Source organism: Agelaius tricolor, unplaced genomic scaffold, assembly GCF_023055355.1.
Source record: "Agelaius tricolor isolate 1412-34295 unplaced genomic scaffold, bAgeTri1.0.p SCAF_35, whole genome shotgun sequence".
Classification (NCBI taxonomy): Eukaryota; Metazoa; Chordata; class Aves; order Passeriformes; family Icteridae; genus Agelaius; species Agelaius tricolor.
In genome coordinates, this window is record NW_027269295.1 from 4251309 (window position 1) to 4268906 (window position 17598).

Sequence of the window (17598 nt, forward strand, 5' to 3'; positions counted from 1 at the left end):
TTCCTGCTCTGCCTTAGAGAAAAGCAATTTATCTCAGCTGCCCAGGCCTGAATTCCCCCCATTTATGTCCTCTCCTGAGCCTGATGGGGACTCCAGACCAGCAGTGAGTCCCCACACTGTGCCCATCCTCTCCAAGTACCACTGAAATGGGTGTGCTCAGCCTGGAGAAGAGGAGACTCAGGGGTGCCCTCATCACTCTCACAGCTCCTGAAAGGTGCCTGTGCTCAGCTGGGGCTGGGCTCTTTCTCCAGCAGCACTGACACAACCAGAGCACACAGCCTCCAGCTGCACCAAGGGAAATATAGGTTGGATAGCAGGGAAAAGTGTTTTACAGAAAGGGTGATAAAGTTCTGGAATGGCTGCCCGGGGAGGTGGTGGAGTCCCCATCCCTGGGTGTGTTTAACAAAGCCTGGATGTGGCACTGGGGGCCAGGGTTTGGGTGAGGGGTTGGGGCTGGGTTGGGCTCAATGATCCTGAAGGTCTCTTCCAGCCCAGAGATTCTGTGAATTCTGTGAAATCATCCAGGGCCAGGCTGGAGACATCCTCAGGAGCTGTAAGGAAAAACTCATCCCCTCTGCCAGGATAGAATGGGCTGTGGGACCTGTGAGGAAGGTGAGTGCTGGGGAGGAAGGCTCCTGTCTCCTGATGCACCCCTGCTCCTGCTCAGCAGAACCAACACCCAGCAAAGCCAGGCTGGACCACAGGGTGGTCTCACCTTGCCTGGGCTGCTCTGAAGAGCTTTGCCCCCTCTGAGCCCCTCAGGAGATGGGAGGCAACGCTCAGAGGGGTCCAGGACTGCTCCAGGCTCACCTGGGCTGCAGGAGACCACAGCCTTGGCAGTGATTTCACTGCAGCCACCTCACCACCAGCAACAATTCAGGAATTAATAGAGCCAGGCTGGCAGGATGCAGGAACATCATCCATTTAGTGTCATATTGCGAGACTTTTAATTACTGGGGGAATATGGAGTCATGTAATGATTACAAGAACAAATACTTAAAGTGTGTGGAAATTAACTGAGCCTTGGCAGTAATTAAGCTTGAAGATTAATCAGTCGTTAGCAAATAACACCCTTTGCAGGCTAACCACCACGTGGGGACAGGATTGACCAGGAATGCCAGTGCTGCAGACCCCAGCCTTCCCCTCTGCCATGTCCCTGGGGGACGAGGTGGGCAGGGGCAGCCCAGCTCCTGGAAAAGGGCTTCTCCAAGCCCCAGCACTGCTGGGTTACAGTGCCAGCTTGGGTCAGCCACTTCAGACCCCCTCCTCCCCTCCCTCCTAAGCACTTTTCAGCAAGAGATCAACACTTCCCCTGCAAACTAATATTTCCCTTGCCCAGTAAACAGCTCTCCAGGAGGCTTTCATGAGTACTCCTAATTTCCTTCCCCTCTGATGATTTACGAGGGTTGCATTCAATTAACAGCAGTATTGATTTTCCTGCAGCTGACTGGCAGCCTGCTGGCCCTCGTTAGGGATTCCATCCTTCCCTTCCCAGCACGGGCAGGATGCAGGCAGCAGGGAGCTCAGGCAGGGCTGGAGAAGGGATCCAGCAACCCCTGGAGTTCACAGGTGCAGCCATCCCACAAAACTTTTGGGCAGCTCTTCCAAGAGGAAGAAAATTGGAGTGGGACATTTGGGTTTTCCGAGAGTTTCATCAGCTGGAAATGGAGGCACCTGTGGAATATTCAATGAGACAGCCCCTGTGGAGCAAGAAAGATTTTGCAGCTTGGAAAGCTGGGAGGCTTTCCAAGGCAGGCCATTAATGCCACCCTGCATATACAGAGTTTTCCTTGCACTTTCCAATGGGTAAAGCCACCCCAAGCCTCTGCTGGAGTGGTACAGTGCTCACAGGTTATTCCATAAAGCTCAGCAAAGCCTTCACCTCCTTCCTCTCAGCTGGAGCTCTGCAAAACCCAGCCCTCCTGATTCCACTGGAGATCCAGCCTTAAGCAGGAGAGGAATTGTAAAAACAGGAATTAATCCACTTTTGAGCAACTGGAACCACAAAGCCCACACTGGCAGCTGTGCAGAGCGGGAAGGAGACGAAGGCAGCAGCAGTGCCAAGCAGGGACGCTTTGAAGAGTAAAATCCCTTTGAAATTACCACCCTTTAATTGTATTATCTTTCCCTGACAGCCTCAAGTCGGTCACTGGTGATCAAAGAGACAGAGGCAGGGAGGGAAGGAGACAAGCCCTGGGTGGAATCCCGGGATCCTAACGAGGAGCAGCTCCTGGGTGTCTCCGTGGGGCTGATCCGGGTCCAGGAGTCATTGCTGGGTCCTGGTGCAGCTGGAGGTGCCCAATCCCACCTCAGCACAGGGGTCCCCAGCACTGCAGCTGGTCACCCTCAAAGGGACAGGGAGCTCAGCTCCCTGACTCCACAGGGTTCCACAGCAGCTGCTTTTGGATTCCCCCTGGGATGCTCTGCTCAGCTCCAGAGAGCACCCAGAGCTGTGGGATCAGCACAGAGCCAGGCTCTGCTCAGAGCAGGATGGCTCTGAACCCTTCCAGCTGCCTCATGCACCCCTCAGGGAGCAGCAGGGACCAGGAGAAGCCAAGAAAGGTCACCCTGGATGAGGCAGCACTTGTGGCAGAAGAGGTGGAGCCACTCAAACCCGCTGAGACCCAGAACAGCAGTGACACCTCCAGCACATCCCATCCTCTCTGGGCACAGCCCTCAGCCAGAGCCAGGGCTGCAGGAAAGGAAGGGAGCACTCAGGAAATGCTTCCCAAGGGTTGGCAAATGCTGCCAGTGCTTCATTAGGGACTGCCACAGCAAAATCCCACCCACAAGAAACTCCCCCGTGGTGGCTGCTCCATCTGGAGATGCTCTGTCCCCAGAGTGGGACCTTCAGAGGCCAGGTGAGAACAAGGAGAGGAGACAGATGGGTTTGGATGCAGAATCAGGTGAAGAGAATTGATTTCTCTTTAGGGGTGAACTATAAGGAGCAAAAGGTGATAAACTCATTGCCCCTGACTTTCCATTCCTGCAAATTAAGACATCTGTGATCTCAGCCCCCAGCTCAGGCCCATCTGAGCACACACACAAAACCTGAGGCTCTTCTGATGTGGGTCCATCAGCTCCCATCCTCTCTCCAGGTGATGGCCCCAGAGCCATCACTCCCACAGCAGATCTGAAACATCAAATCCCCATCTGCAGCCACTGCTGCCAGGCCACAGAAACACTTTTAAGTTTCTGTCTTGGCTGCTGGTGTAGAGAAGCAACCATCACCTGAAATTAGTGGTTCTTTTAACACAAGACTGGCCAAGAAAATCGTTCAATGTGAGCAAGCACCTTGCCGTGGCTGGCTGTAATAGTCCTGTCCACTCCTCTCTGGGATTATTGGTGATCTCACTCACTTGGGTACCAGCCAGCCCCAGAACAACAAAATCCCAGCACCTACCATGGCTGAGGCAAATTATATTTTCTCAGTGCTGGAAATGATGGAACATAAAAGGCAGGACCATGCATTCCACGGCTGCCCTGCAGCTCTAGCTCAGGTGTGCAGGCACTGTGGCAGAGCTCAGCCTTTAATTACAGGCTCACTGACTGTTTTCTGTTATAGGCACAAAAGAGGCTCGTGAGGAAAGTGAGGGAGAGGGATGGAAATGCTGATGGGAGCAGGGAAAAGCACAGTGGTGGCAGGAGGTGGAGGTGGGAATGTTATGAGGGATGCAGCACAGCTCCTGTGCTGTCAGCACAGAGCAGGGCAGGGGTGACCCCTGCATGTCACATCCCTGCCATCCACCTCTCCTGTGTCACCTGAGGCTCCACCTGAGCAAAATCCACACTGGCATCTTTTCCACACTGCCAAGTTTGTCCCAAGTGCTGCCCCTGTGGTTTTTCATCTCTGCTCTCCCACCACCAGTTACCATTTGTGCACTGACACTCCAGTTAGTATCAATGAATGTTTAAAGGCTCCCAGAGCACAGGGAAATGTCTTTTTAGTGAATCAGTGTGCCACGACAGGGAGGTCTGATGGCACCTCTCACGCTGCCAGCTGAGATGTGCATCTCAGGGAGCCAGGGCATCATTTCAAGCCCTTCTGCATGTTTTAAACCTTGCCCAAGTCCAAGGTTGAGCACATCAGCCCTGGATTTTAAACAGCCACCAGCTCCTCAGCTACCCAAGGAGTACAGGCACAGAGCAAGTGTCCTGAGCTCAGGGAGCACATCCCACAGGCCAGGTGATGCCCAGCAAGTCCCACCTCCAGCTGCACCACAGCACAGCAGTGCAGACACTGCCACACCTGCAGCTGGGACAGCTGCTTCAGGAAATCATGGAATCATAGAATATCACAACAACACCCACAAGGATCACTGAGTCCAGCTCCTGGTCCTGCACAGGACACCCCCAAAAATCACACAGTGTGCCTGAGAGCATAGTGCAAATGCTTCTTGGACTCTGACAAGCTTGGGGGTGTGACCACTAATCCTAAAAATCACAGTCAGTTCAGAAACCCCAGAAGAAACAGCTCCAGACATGGCAAATGGGACTAAAAAAGATCTGCCCCAAGCCCCCAGTCCCGTTGGGTCCCACCACCCTCAGGGCAGCTCAGCACATTGGGGTGTTCTGCTCCTGCAAAGCCCCCACCCCAGCACTGCTCCACAGGGTCTGACTGACCTGTCCAGAGGGAATCGTGCTTCATCCCCTTTGTGGAAGTCAGTGCTGTTCTCCAGCCTGGCCAGGATGTCCATCCTCTTCATCAGCATCTCCAGCATGTCGCTCATCCTGCGCAGCACCCCTCGGGACTCCAGCGCGCCCATCACTGCAGCACACAGAGAGAGCTGAGGCACAGCCAGCCTGGCCTGGCACACCCCACCATGGAACCCCCTGCCCCTGCCCCTGTGCTCCCCACTCCCACGGGTGGGCTCAGTGGTGTTTGGAGCATCTTGGTGCCCTGCTGTCCCCATGTCCCCTCCCTGGCTCTGCCCCACAGCCTGCCCAAGCAGGGTAAACCCCTGCCCAAATCCAGCTGGGCTCCTCCAGTCCCATCAGTGATGGGACAGCAAATACAGGATAGCCAGGGGTTATCTCAGCCTGGATGCAGCCCCCTCACCAGGCATGAACTCCTGACTTATGCACCTGATCCAGCCTGTCACAGACACATTTTATGAAAAATCCTTGCCTTAGGATTTTTTCTCCTGAGAAGCTGAGAGGCCTCAGGAACAAAATGTAACCAATGGTTATCTGCTGCTGTGGAATGCAACAGGTGCATCTGGGATTGGGCTCATGTGGTTGTTTCTAATTAATGGCCAATCACAGTCAGCTGGCTCAGACTCTGTCCAAGACACAAGCCTTTGTTATCATTCTTCCTTTTTCTATTCTTAGCTAGCCTGCTGATGAAATCCTTTCTTCTATTCTTTTAGTATAGTTTTAATATAATATATATCATAAAATAATAAATCAAGCCTTCTGAAACATGGAGTCAGATCCTCATCTCTTCCCTCATCCTCAGACCCCTGTGAACACGGTCACAGTCCCGAGGGCTTATGGCAAACTGACTTGATTCCCAAGCACCAAGCAAACAGCCTTTCATTTGGCACTTCTATTTTTCACTCCCCACCTAGCCCAGCATCCTGCCTTTGACAGCAGCCTGCAGAGGATGCTTAAGGAAAAACATGGGAAACCAATCAAAGGGGTGGTGCTCCCCCAACACATCCTCCCAGCAGCACCAGATTTTCCTGTTACAGAAAAGAAGAAATTCTCTGCCCAAATCTGCATTGGGGTGGGTGACCCAGCACTGGAAATAGCTCAAGTGCTGCATCTCAGAATCCCCCCCAGCAGGGAAGGCCCCCAATTCCCAGCCCTGTTTAACACTGTTTCCCATGGGTGTGCATGGCACTGACCTGCTGGAAAGCACAGGGGGATCCAGGAGCTCCTGCTCCCAGCTTGATTTGCCATCTAGTGACAGGCAGCGAGCCCAGAGCCAGGGAACAGAAAATAAAGCTCCTGTTTCATCTCAGCTCGGCTCATTTCACATTGGTAATAACTTAATCAGTGCATAATCCCCTGAACCTCTCCCATTTAGCTTATCTCTGCCCTTCCACTCTCATGTGCTTTCCAAGAGGCAGCACATATTTAATTTTGGGAGCAGCAGGAGCCAGGGGGGTGGCACTGGGAAGGCAAGCAGCTGCTGGATGTCCTGTGTGCCCATCAGGTCGCTAATCAGGTGGCTATCAGGACTTAGGGACACCTCATGCACCTCCAAACAGAGGCACAACCAGTCTTGCAAAGCCAGAGGGAGTTTGGGATTCCCTATCCTGGCACAGCCAGGGTGGCAGGATGGATCAGGGCATCCCAATGGCATTGTGTGCCAGGGACAGCCCTGGCACAGGCTTCTCCTCCCCACAGGAGCTGGCTGAGCACGTGAAACAGCACAGAGGCCTTGGTGTGGGTGTTTGGGTGTTCAGATGGGAGCAGGGTGCAGCATGCTGGGATCAGGGGCACCGTGACAGCTCCTGCTGCAGCCCCAGCTCCATCCCTGCTCCCGCAGGAATTCACCCACTCTTCAGCCAGAGCTCCCAGGGGCTGGGAAGGCAGATTCCCAGGGAAGGCAGTGTAGGAGCATCGGGGGGTAGGACAGTCGGGATGGACGGAGACGAGAGATTTTTGAAGCCAGGTTGTGGAACTTGGGGTTTATTGCAAAGGGCCTGGGTGCAGGGCCCTGCTGGGAGCTGCCAGCCACAGCTCAGAGCAGGACTGAGAGAAGAGAGGGGGAGAGAGGATGAGAGGGTGAGAGAGTAAAAGGGTAAGAGAGTAAAAAGGGGTAAGAGAGCAAAGTTCCTGTTACAATACCATAAATCTTCTTCTGTGTTGAATATTCTAATTCTCACTAACCAATCTAGTACAGGATACAAATCCTACAGCATTTACATACAGCTTATAAGAATCACTACGTTAATATACTGTGTTACATTTTAAACCCTAAAAACTCCTCTTTGGGCCCCTTCTGCCAAGCTGGCAGGGTCTGCTCTGACCCTTGGAGCTGTCTGCAAGCAGAGGGTGTTGTTCCATCAAAAGGGGATTACCTTCAGCTGGCCACACCATTGTTTTCCAGTTGTTCAGTAACTAAGGGATCTCAAAGCTTGCTTTCATTTCAATCTCGCTTACAGTTTCCATAATCTCAAAATCTTTTGCAGGCAATCATATTTATAAAGCTTTCCTGTTTCACCTTCCCCAACAGGCAGCTTCCCAGGGAAGGAGCACTGGCACTGCAGCTCCAGCCCCCCACGCTCCTGTGCCAGGCTCTGACCCCAGCAGGCACTGGGATAACATTGGATCACTGTGGCAGGGCACACGAACACGGGGCTCTGAGCCAACCCTTAACCCCTCCAAGAAGATGACACTGGGCCAGCCAGACCTTGCCAAAGGCTGCCTTCCACGCTTGGCTGAGATGATCAGCAGCGCATTATTTTTCCTGACTCTATCTAACAAAACAGAAGAAACATTGAGAGCAAAAGCAATTCCTCAAAAAAAAAGAGGACAAGCCACCATTCATGGAAACTGAAACTGGGCTCTTCCCCAGACATTCCCTCAGTTCCATGGCAAAAAGTTAGTGACTTCTGCTTCAATCAGTGGGTGCCCAAGGTCCTGTGCAGCCCCAGACTTTCCTGGGTGGATTTGGGAATGCAGGAGCCACCTGTGCCCAACCTACCAGGAAGGTCACCCTGTCCCCTGGGTGGTACCAAAGTCACAGCCTGTCCCACTGAAGAGCAGCAGCACTAATGAGCCTGCAATTAAAAGATGCTATGGGGAGGTAAAAAAGTGGAATTTTGGAACCTGGAGCTCTGTTTTGACAAGGGCTGCCCCAAACACAGCTGAGCAAATCAGGAAAAGGCACAGCCAAGGAAATAGAACAGCTCTGGATGAGCTTAAATCAGAAAATCCACTTTAGTTATTTGTCCAAAGACTGAGCCCATTCCAGTGACATCCCTCCCACAGCTGGGCTGTGTTCATGGGTTGCAGCCCCCAGCACCCTCTGTCCATCCCAGGACTGACCATCCCCCAAAATGGACATTTCTACTCAGAATTTGCTCCTGCTCTGACATCCCAGCATGGCCAGCAGGTCAGAGCTTAGACCTTAAACTCAGTTTTTGCATGAGACAGTGATCACTGATCCCTCTTGTGCTGCAGTGGGTGAGGCTGGAGGTCAGGAGAAAGACCTGACCCAACCCCTAGAACTGGCCAGAGAGGCTGAAACCAGCACCCCCAGATTCCCATGGAGCCCATCCTGGCCTGGGGATTGGGATCTCAGCTTGTTGGGGGGCTCAGGTTGTGACAGTTTGCTGGGAACACACAGAGACTGTGCCTGGGAAGGCAGTGGGGATGCAGATTTCCTGGCAGTCCAGGCAAGGATGCTGCTCCAAGGCTTCATCACAGAAGCTCAGCTGACAAGACAGCTCTGCTCCCAAATCACTAATGAGGGATGAGGATATTCCCACCAGGGCACAAATCCATTTCCCTGTGGATCCCAGAGAGCCACAACTCCAGCTCTGCACCCACCACCAGGCATTCTGGCCCCTGACATTCCCAGTGGCTTCCCTGAATTTCCCTGAGATCTCCCCTCCTGTCACTGCCACCATCCCATTCCCAGCTGGTTTTGAGCCACTGCAGGATGCTCTGAGAGCAGAGCTCTGAGCTTTGCTGTCAACAGTGAGCCGAGATATTCCTTCTCAAATAAAGAAATTTTTTAAAAAAACCAAATACTAAGTAAAAATAGTAATAAAAAAAAAAATCCCAGCTTTCCCTGCATTATCTTTTGGGGCAGCCTGCCAGAAAGCAGAGCTGAGGCAGGACACATCTCCCCCAGCCCTCCCCTGGCACTTGGAGATGAAGTCAAAGCTCTTCCGCATCAACACCTCTCTCTTTCTGTTCCTGGGCTTTGTTGTTGTTGTTATTTTTCCAGCAGCTTAAGGAAGCTAACAACGACTTGACATTTTTGGCAATGATTATTACATCTCTTGGAAAGTGTGTCTCATTAAAACCAGAAGAAAGGAGGAAAAGTGCTGAAGCGACTCTTTTAAAAATGCAAGAGCCAGGATTAATTTGTTAACCTGGAACAGAGACTCAGACTCCCACCCAGGGCTGCTCAGCTGCCTGAGCCAAGCACGGGGATCCAGAGGATGGAGAAGATCCTGGCCAGGAGCTCAGGCTTCTCCCTAAAGCCAGTGATGAAGATCCCCAAGGAGACTTTACCCACAGCACTGAAGGCAGCCAGGATAAACCCAAACCCACCTGAACAGCACAAAACCCCAGTAAAACAGTTCTGAAAAATTAAACAGTGCTGAAAACCACTTACTTTTAAAAAACAAAGCCACCAAGCTGCTAATTAGGAAGGAAAAATATTCTAATTTCCCCTGATAATCAGCAATGATGGGACAGCAAATACAAGTAAACCCAACCAATAGATTAATTGGAGTTTGTTAAAGTATGACAGGGTTTTGACAGTTTTCCTGAGTGGCAGCCACACTTTCCAGGCAATCACTGAACTGACAGAGGTTTTCATAGCAGCACTAGGAAATAATGATTGCAATCAATCATATCTTACTGGATTTCATGAGACACGCTGGTAAACACAGCAGAGGGAGGAGAATTATTTATGGGGCTTCTGAAGAGCACACAGCTAAGTAATTGGATGAAATCAGGGGAAAAAAGGAAAGAAACCCCTAAGGGTGATGTCTTGTGGAAGAAGGAATAGCTTCTCTGTGAAACCAGTGGAATAGTCAACAGCCAATATGCTCAAATTTGGATGGGGTGAAACCCTGGGGAATTCACTAATGATGCACTTGTCTTTAAAATACCTGCTTGGAGTGAAAGCAGCTGTGAGCAGGCGTCACCCCTGCCAGTACCTGCCATGGGACCTCCAGAACAGAAGCAGGATGAGCAGTCAGGGCAGTTCTGCTGCATGTGCCAACCTGAACTCAAAGGTGAGGTTCAGTGGAACTCAGTGATCCTTGTGCATCCCTCCTAGTTCAGGATATTCTGTGTTTCTGCAGCTCTCTGACCATGCAGGAGTGGAGAGCATCTGAGAAAGGAGCATCTCCTTTCCTCCCTGGCCACTCCTTCATGTTATCAGAATGGTTTGGGTTGGAGGGGACCTTAAAGATCACCCAGTTCCAACCCTCCTGCCATGGGCCAGGACAACTTCCACTAGATCAGGCTGCTCAGAGCCCCATCCAGCCTGGCCCTGAGCACTTCCAGGGATGGTGCATCCATGCCTTTTCTGTTCCTGTGTCTCATCACTTTCACAGCGAAAAACTTCCTCTAGTATAGTATGTAGTATAGTATAGCTTAATAAAGCTTTTATTCAACCTCCTGAAATCATGGAGTCAAAGCTCTTTATTCCCTGGCTGGGGGACCCCTACCACAATAGAATTTTATCACTCCTTCTGTAAAAAACGTTTTCCTAATATCCAACCTGTATTTCCCTTGGTGCAGCTTGAGGCTGCGTGCTCTGGTTGTGTCAGTGCTGCTGGAGAAAGAGCCCAGCCCCAGCTGAGCACAGGCACCTTTCAGGAGCTGTGAGAGTGAGGAGGGCAGCCCTGAGTCTCCTCCAAAATGCAATCCCACACTGTATTCCCAATATCCATAACCTGGCTGGTTGGCTGTTGGTTCCCTCCCTTCTCAGATGTGTCACAGCCCTCCCTGGCCATCCCACAACAGCAAATCCCCTGCTGGTACTGGAGCTCAGACACAGTGAGATATTACCTATGTCCATTGAAAATACCAGCTGAATTAATTTCAATCTAAAGCATGATTTGCTGTGGTTTTCTCCTTTAAAGGACAACTCCAGGCTACTTAAACCCCTCAAAAGGGCAGCACAATCTTGAGAGATTTATTGCAGAGGAAAGCAGAGGATCTCCAGTGGGGCTGAGGCAGACCCAGACCTCATGCCCAGCTCCTTGGGGTGGTACCCAGGGCTGTCCTGGGATCCCATCCACCCTGGCATGTCCCCAGGGAGCAAAGCCCCAGCCCTTTGATTGCCTGCCCCTCTGATGCTCCTCTATTTACTTTCACAATCGATTTTGATTCAAGCAGATTAAAAGAGCAAAGAGCCAACTAGCCAAGGACTAACTCTGACACATAATCCATTGCAATCACAGCCCAGAGACCCAGCTCTAACTGCAAACAAGAGAGCCCAAGGCCAGGCTCAGGTTGGCAGCAATGGCCCCCTCCTGTCTCCATCCCTCTGGGGAAGCTGCTCCAGGGATGGAGAAGGTCCCTCAGGATGGCTGCACCCCTTAAGGGCACCCATTCCCCAGCATGGGCTCCCAGCCAGTTATTGCTGCCAGCAAATCCACCCACATCTGCCATTAAACTGCTCCCAATTTACTAATTTAAGTTATAGAGAGAAAACACAGACCTGCTTGGCCAGTGCCCCAAAGGAAGACAGCACCAGGAGGCACACAGGGAGCTGCCACACAGCTGGAGCTGCCCATGAAGGAGCTCAGGAGCTGCTGGTGAAGTGGAGACTTCAGCAGAGCTCCAGCAGCACCATTGATCTGCTGCTGAGTCCTGGGAGCACTGGCAGTAAAGCAGCTCCTGGTAAACAGCCAAATTAAGCAGCCTTAAGCCACTGGCTGGTAAAGTAGATTATGTCCCACCTGCTATCACCTGCTCCTGGATTGATGCCTCCCCTGTTGCACTGCTGTGCCAGTGTGCAGCCTCAGGGTGTTTTCCCTCACTCTCCCTGCATCCCTGGGCAGGCAGAGCCTGTCAGACCCTCTGAGCCCTCCCAACAACCAGGGCAGGCAGGACCTGACCCAGGGCTCTTGTCCCAGACTGCAAGGCAAGATGCATTCTATTTGCCATCTGGATGGCAGCTGTCTTCTCTTAACTGGGCAGTTTTCCTTATCTCTTCCACACCCACTCCTCTCTCAGGGCAGACACCTGCTGATAACAGCTATGGAATGTCCCTGCATGGCTGATAAGAACTACAGCATCCCATTGGGAGATGTGAGCCCAGGGGGAGGAGCCAAGCATTCCTACCTGGATATAATCTGAGATTCTGGAACACCAGCACAGCTTCTGCACTGGATTCCCCAGAGGAACAGCAGCTGCCTCTTGCCCTGGATCTTCAGAGGCAGAGACTGCACCTTTCTGCAGGATCCCTGCTCCAGCAGAGCCACCCCTGACACTGCAGGAGGGCTGAGCCACAATTCCAATGGTTCTGCTGCCAACACCCTGACCCACAGGGTGTCAGGCTGGGTTCTGAACTCTGGCAGTGTTGTTCTGGTTTACTGCATTGTTTGTTTTATCTTTTTCTGTTATTCCTGCTCCCATATTTTTTGCCTGAGAGCCCCTTAATTTCAAATTTACAGCAATTTGGAGGGAGGGGGTTTACATTTTCCATTTCAGGGGAGGCTCCTGCCTTCCTTAGCAGACACCTGGCTTTCCAAACCAAGACAGCTCTGCAGGTGCAGCCGTGTGACAGCAGCAATTGCAACCCTTCCCTGGGCTCAGGAGACCCCCCTGTGTTCCTGCAGCCCCCCACAGCCGCAGTGCCTGGGCTCCATGGCAGCAGAGGGACAAATGTCCCCCTCTCTCCCTGCTGAGAGCCAGATCCTGCTGCCCGAAGCAGCACCATTAGGTGGGAAATAACCCTGTTCAGCCCCAAAAATCTCTCCTGGAGGCCTCATGCCACCCCTAAAGCCAGGCCCTGCTCTGCCCATCTCACTCCCAGACTGTCACAGAGTGAGAAACGACTGCTCACTTTTTAAAATTTTATTAAACTTTAAGAAAAACTGCAACAAAAGGACTAAATAATTAAAAATTACAGCACTGGGAGCCCCCATGACTACCAGCCACATGCTCCTCTTCAAAATGGATGCTCCCTCTTTGATATCCCTAGCCACTCCTAAAGTCCTAGAGATATAGGAGGGAGTCAATTGTCTCCTTCTGTGCTGTCCAGAGGTGCAGATCACTTTTTTACACCTTGGTTGGAGGTCAGGTGTTGCCATACTAACAACTCAACCCTCCCAAATGCCCCAAATACCAAGGCCATCCCATGATAACAATGCAAGAGGGAGGACATATTACAGTGACATAACCACATCTACAAAACTTCTCTGAACATATACATAACATTTACCCCTTAATTGTGAGAGCCAACCATCTCATTGCTCATCTAAAACAACAGCAAAGCCACATCCTTCTGTTAGGAAAATTAATCCACTAACACCAGAGGTTTATGTCCAAAAAGGAGACAGAGGATTCCTTTTACTTTATTTGAATAAAGGGAGGGGCCATGGGGCATTCCCCTGGGATCTCTCAAATTTTTGGAGGATGCAGCCTCCTTTTTACCCCAATTTCCCTCTCTCTTTCCCCACTGGTTGAGGTACTTGAGAGGTACAAACTTCCTGAAACTCCTGACACCAAAGATTCCCCTCTAATGTATAACTCTCCTTTTTAATTTCTAATTCTTATGGAATTTATGGTTTTTCCCCATTGTTTCTTTCATCTTTCAATGTCTAATTTCATTCATCAGCAAACCTAAAGTTTATTTGTGAAAGCAAATATCTTTTTCCATTCATCAATCAGTGGAACCCTTCCCATTGTTCCTTTGATCTCCCAGTGCTGGTTTTATCCACCAGCAGACCCACAGCTGGTTTGTAAAGACAAATCCACCATTCCTCTCACTGGGGATCCACAGCCAACAGCTTCAGGAGCAATGAGCTGCATGTCTGCTCCCTCCTGCAGCCCCTGCCCCTCACAGTGCAGGTTCTCCTGCTGGCATGATGCCCCAGAGGCTTCCTGGAGGAGGAAACCACCCCAAGGTGTCCCTGTCCCTGCCCCTCTGGGTCTGGGGTCTTGTTCCTCCCTCCCTCAGCTGCAGGACCCCAAGCTGACCCTGCACAAGAGGGTCCTGATGCTTTTCCACCCCTCCAGCTGCCTCCCATCCCAAAGGAATCCCTGCAGGAACAGCCTGCAGCTCCACCCAAACATGTCTGCTCCCAATTTCCATACAAATAAGAAAAGGCAGGAAAATGAACAATACAAACACTCACACTCCCAGTCAGGAGAGTTTCACTGCTGCAAGGGAGAGCCCAGGGCTGTTTCCCCCAAATTTATTGCTTCTTACCCCACCATACACACACCAGAGACCTGATGTCCCCTCTGGGACATGGGGACAGTCCCAGGAGTCCTGCCATGAGCCATCACTGCAGGTGAAGGGAGCTGGATCCCCTCCTCTCTCCCACAGCCCCTAGAGATGGGCTGGGGGAGTTGGGAAGCTGGGGAAGGAGGGATGAATACACACAGCCCCAACACAAGCTGCAGTTCAGCTTTTATCTGTATTAATATATCTTTTTAATGCATCTTTCTTCCTCCTTTTCATCCCCCTTTCACTTTTTCTTTTAAAAGAACAGCAGCAGGGAGTTTTTAGTTGCTTCTCTATTGCCAGCCAGCACTATTTTAAATTGCATTTTAAGCTGTTCTGCAGCGCTTCAAACACCTCACACTGCAGGACAGGCTTCCAAATTACAAGATTAACATTGATTTTAAATTGCTTCCTAAAACACCAGGGCTCCAGCACAGGGAAGGATGAAGGGCAGCTGCTGTAGCAAAGCCCAAAGGACAGCAGAGCTCCTGGGGCATGGCTGCACCCCACAGTGGGGTGGATGCTGTTGGGACTGGGGGCAAACTGGAGCCTGGATTTGCAGCTGAGACCCCCAGTTTGAGGTGAAAAGCAGCACAGACAGGTGCCACAGGACAGGGACAGCCCCAGAGTGACGCCACAGAGCCACAAGGCAGGGACCAACCTTCGTGGGGGCTCTTGGCGTTTACAGGAGGAGTCTCTCCAAGGGCACCAGCATTTTATGTTCTCCTCCTGATGGTCCCCATTGCCCATCCAGGACAATTGTGCTGCCAGGAGCCAGTGCCCCATGGATTGCAGGGAAGGAAGGATTGCACCCAGCACTCACAGAGCCCAAAACCAGCCAGGGAAGGCTCCAGGAGGTTCAGCACCCCCATCAATCCTCCAGCCCTGCACACCCACTGCTCCAGCTCACAGCCACACTCACAGCTGCCCCAAAAGGTGATTTCTTCAGAACTCACTCATTTAACACTTCTAAAATGATCACCCTTTCTCCTCCAGCCAAAAAGATTGGCCAAACAGTGCTGGGCATCCTGCCACTTTGCTTCCAGGGGCAAATACATCATCCCTTTCTCCAAACCCATCAGTCTCCAGCAAGCCCAGGGGCCGGATCCTCCAAGCAGCAGCAGAGCCCAAAGCAGGGCCAGAGCTGGGGGGCATTGGCAGAGCTGCAGGATGAGCCTCAGCTAATCTCTTCTCAAGCTGAACTGAGCCCTGCTCTCTCGTTTAAGCCAGAGAAACAAATAAATCAATGGGAAAACCCAGCTTCTACAGAGGCTGCTATGGTTCCCACTGTGCCAGTTTTATTTTCTGAAGTACCTGCTGCCTCCCGGGCTCAGGATGAATTTTGATTTAGGAGTGAAAAGGAGTAATAAAAGCATAAAGAGCCATTTACATTCCTCCTGGCCATGGTGGGGTGTTGGCTCATCACAACTTGATGGAAATGCCATTTGACTTCCTTATGAGCTATAGAAAATCAATTAATTGATTTAATCATTCCCTGAGTGTCCCTGCTTATGGAGATAACAGAGTGCCAGGGCAGCAAGAAGCTGCTCCAGCCTCCTCTGACACAGGGCCAGCAGGGAAGGGGCCAGCACACATCCCTGCTCCAAGGTCCTCATCACTGCTGCCCCACTGCAAGAGGTGTGAATTCACACTTCCATTTTCCAATAGGTTTGGTGGCATAATTTTTTTTTCTTCTCTAGAAGTCTGCAGGCATTCAATTCTGAGCAGTAATTGCATGAAACAGGCACTTCTTCAGGAAGAGACATTTTCCCAGGGTAGATTAAGCCTTAACCACTGCAACAGCAGCCCTGACACTTCTCTTTACCCCTCTGTGCCCTGCAAAGCACCAACCTGCATTTTGCATTTTGCACATCCCTACAGAAGTGGGCAGGAACATCCAGTGTCACGCTGAGCCCCAGGGATGCCTTTATTTTCATTATTTCAACAGCTCTCATTTCCCTGCCTGCAACACCAATTTAATAAGGGCAGTAAAGTTTTACACCTCCACTTTAAACTCCCTTTCCACAAGTCGGTCAAGGATGGGAGCACAGTGCACCTAATGATGGGTGCAGAGCTTGGGGCTGAAGTGGGGACACCAGCAGAAGGAGGAGAGGCCACATGATTTTAATCAACCCAGAAAAAACAATGGTCTGCTCCCAGAAAACTGCAGATTGAGGACACCCCTGTGTTGGCCATGGGGTGAAACCCCAGCACGGGGAGGGTGTTGTGTCACCTGCTCAAAGAGCCCTTGGGGCAGCTGAGCATCCAGCAGGAGCTGGCAAAAGGCAACGTTTGGGGCAGAAAGCCCTCACCCTGCAGCTGGGCTCTGCCTGGCTTTGGTGTCTCCCTTAACTCCTTTCTCCCCACCAATGCCTGGACAAGGAAGGAAGAGAACGGGGCTGGGAAGGATGAAAGTTTGACAAGAAAGTCTCACAGATATGGATGCTTAGCAGAGAGATTTTTGAATGTAGAGTCTGATATAGAAGAAAAGAATTGCTGAGCCAGTCTCACTGGATAACCAAGGAGGCAAAGGGTGTGTTAGTTAGAAGGGGTTTTTATGGCTTAGAGCAAAGGATAAACCCACCTCAAACAAGAAGATGTTTTTACCAAGCAGAAAGAGAGCACAGGCAAACAAGGCAGCAAATGTTGCAAGTAGAAAAAGGTCTCAGAATTTTGCACTGCAAGAAAACTGAAAAACAACTTCTAGCTTAAACTGTAATGTACTAACTTTGAGTGATTGGAGAACAGTAACTTGAATGTGGCAATTACAGTAGTTATGATAGGCTATAGGTAAAAGTTAAGGTGTAGATTGGTTCTACTGTATTAAGATGCTCAGCAAAGAAAAGTCTAGAATGCACTGTAACCAAACCCAAAGGGTGTCCAGGCCTGCCTGCAGCTGGAGCTGACAGCTGTGGGCACAGCTCTGTCACCCACAGCCCTGGACTGCTGTGACACCTTGGGTACAATAAACTGCATTTTGGAGAGCAGCCTGGAGCCCCACATCTCTCATTCAGGCTCTTACAGAACGGTGCCAAGCTCAGCATTTCCAGGGGAGCCCCAGAGCCAACCCTGCTGCCCCAGGAGAAATCAAAACCCCATCAGCTCCCAGCTCCTCAGCAAGGAGATGCTCCCAGAGCCAGCCAGCTCCACTTGGCACCAGCCACACAACTTCTTCCAGCATCAGCTGGCTGCTCCAGCCTCCAAGGATCCATGGAGTGCTTTGGAAGGGATGGATGCAGAGAGGCTGGAAGTGAGCCCCAAGCCCTGAGGAGCTGCCCAGCCTGCTCCTCCACGTGGCTTCCCCCTGGCTGGCACCCACAGGCTCCAGGAAAGTCTAATCCAGCTCTGCATGCAGGAAGAGGAAGCACTGGGGACGTGCAGGATCTGCAGGTCCCAGCTGGTGCTGGGGAGGTGACACCACACTCAGACCCACACCTGGCACCTGGGAAAGCAGCCTGGATAACAAACCCCAGGCAGTGCAGGAAAAGGGGATGGGA

General features: G+C 51.4%; 1 protein-coding gene across 2 annotated transcripts in view; it reads right to left on the reverse strand.

The window, feature by feature from the left end:
• Window positions 1-17598, reverse strand: part of MGAT5B (alpha-1,6-mannosylglycoprotein 6-beta-N-acetylglucosaminyltransferase B) — a 79891-nt gene that overhangs the window by 45269 nt on the left and 17024 nt on the right. For both annotated transcript variants that reach the window (XM_071452535.1, XM_071452534.1), the window contains exon 3: window positions 4624-4768. In XM_071452535.1, the coding sequence (XP_071308636.1) occupies window positions 4624-4768 (145 nt within the window). The remainder of the gene's footprint in view (window positions 1-4623; window positions 4769-17598) is intronic.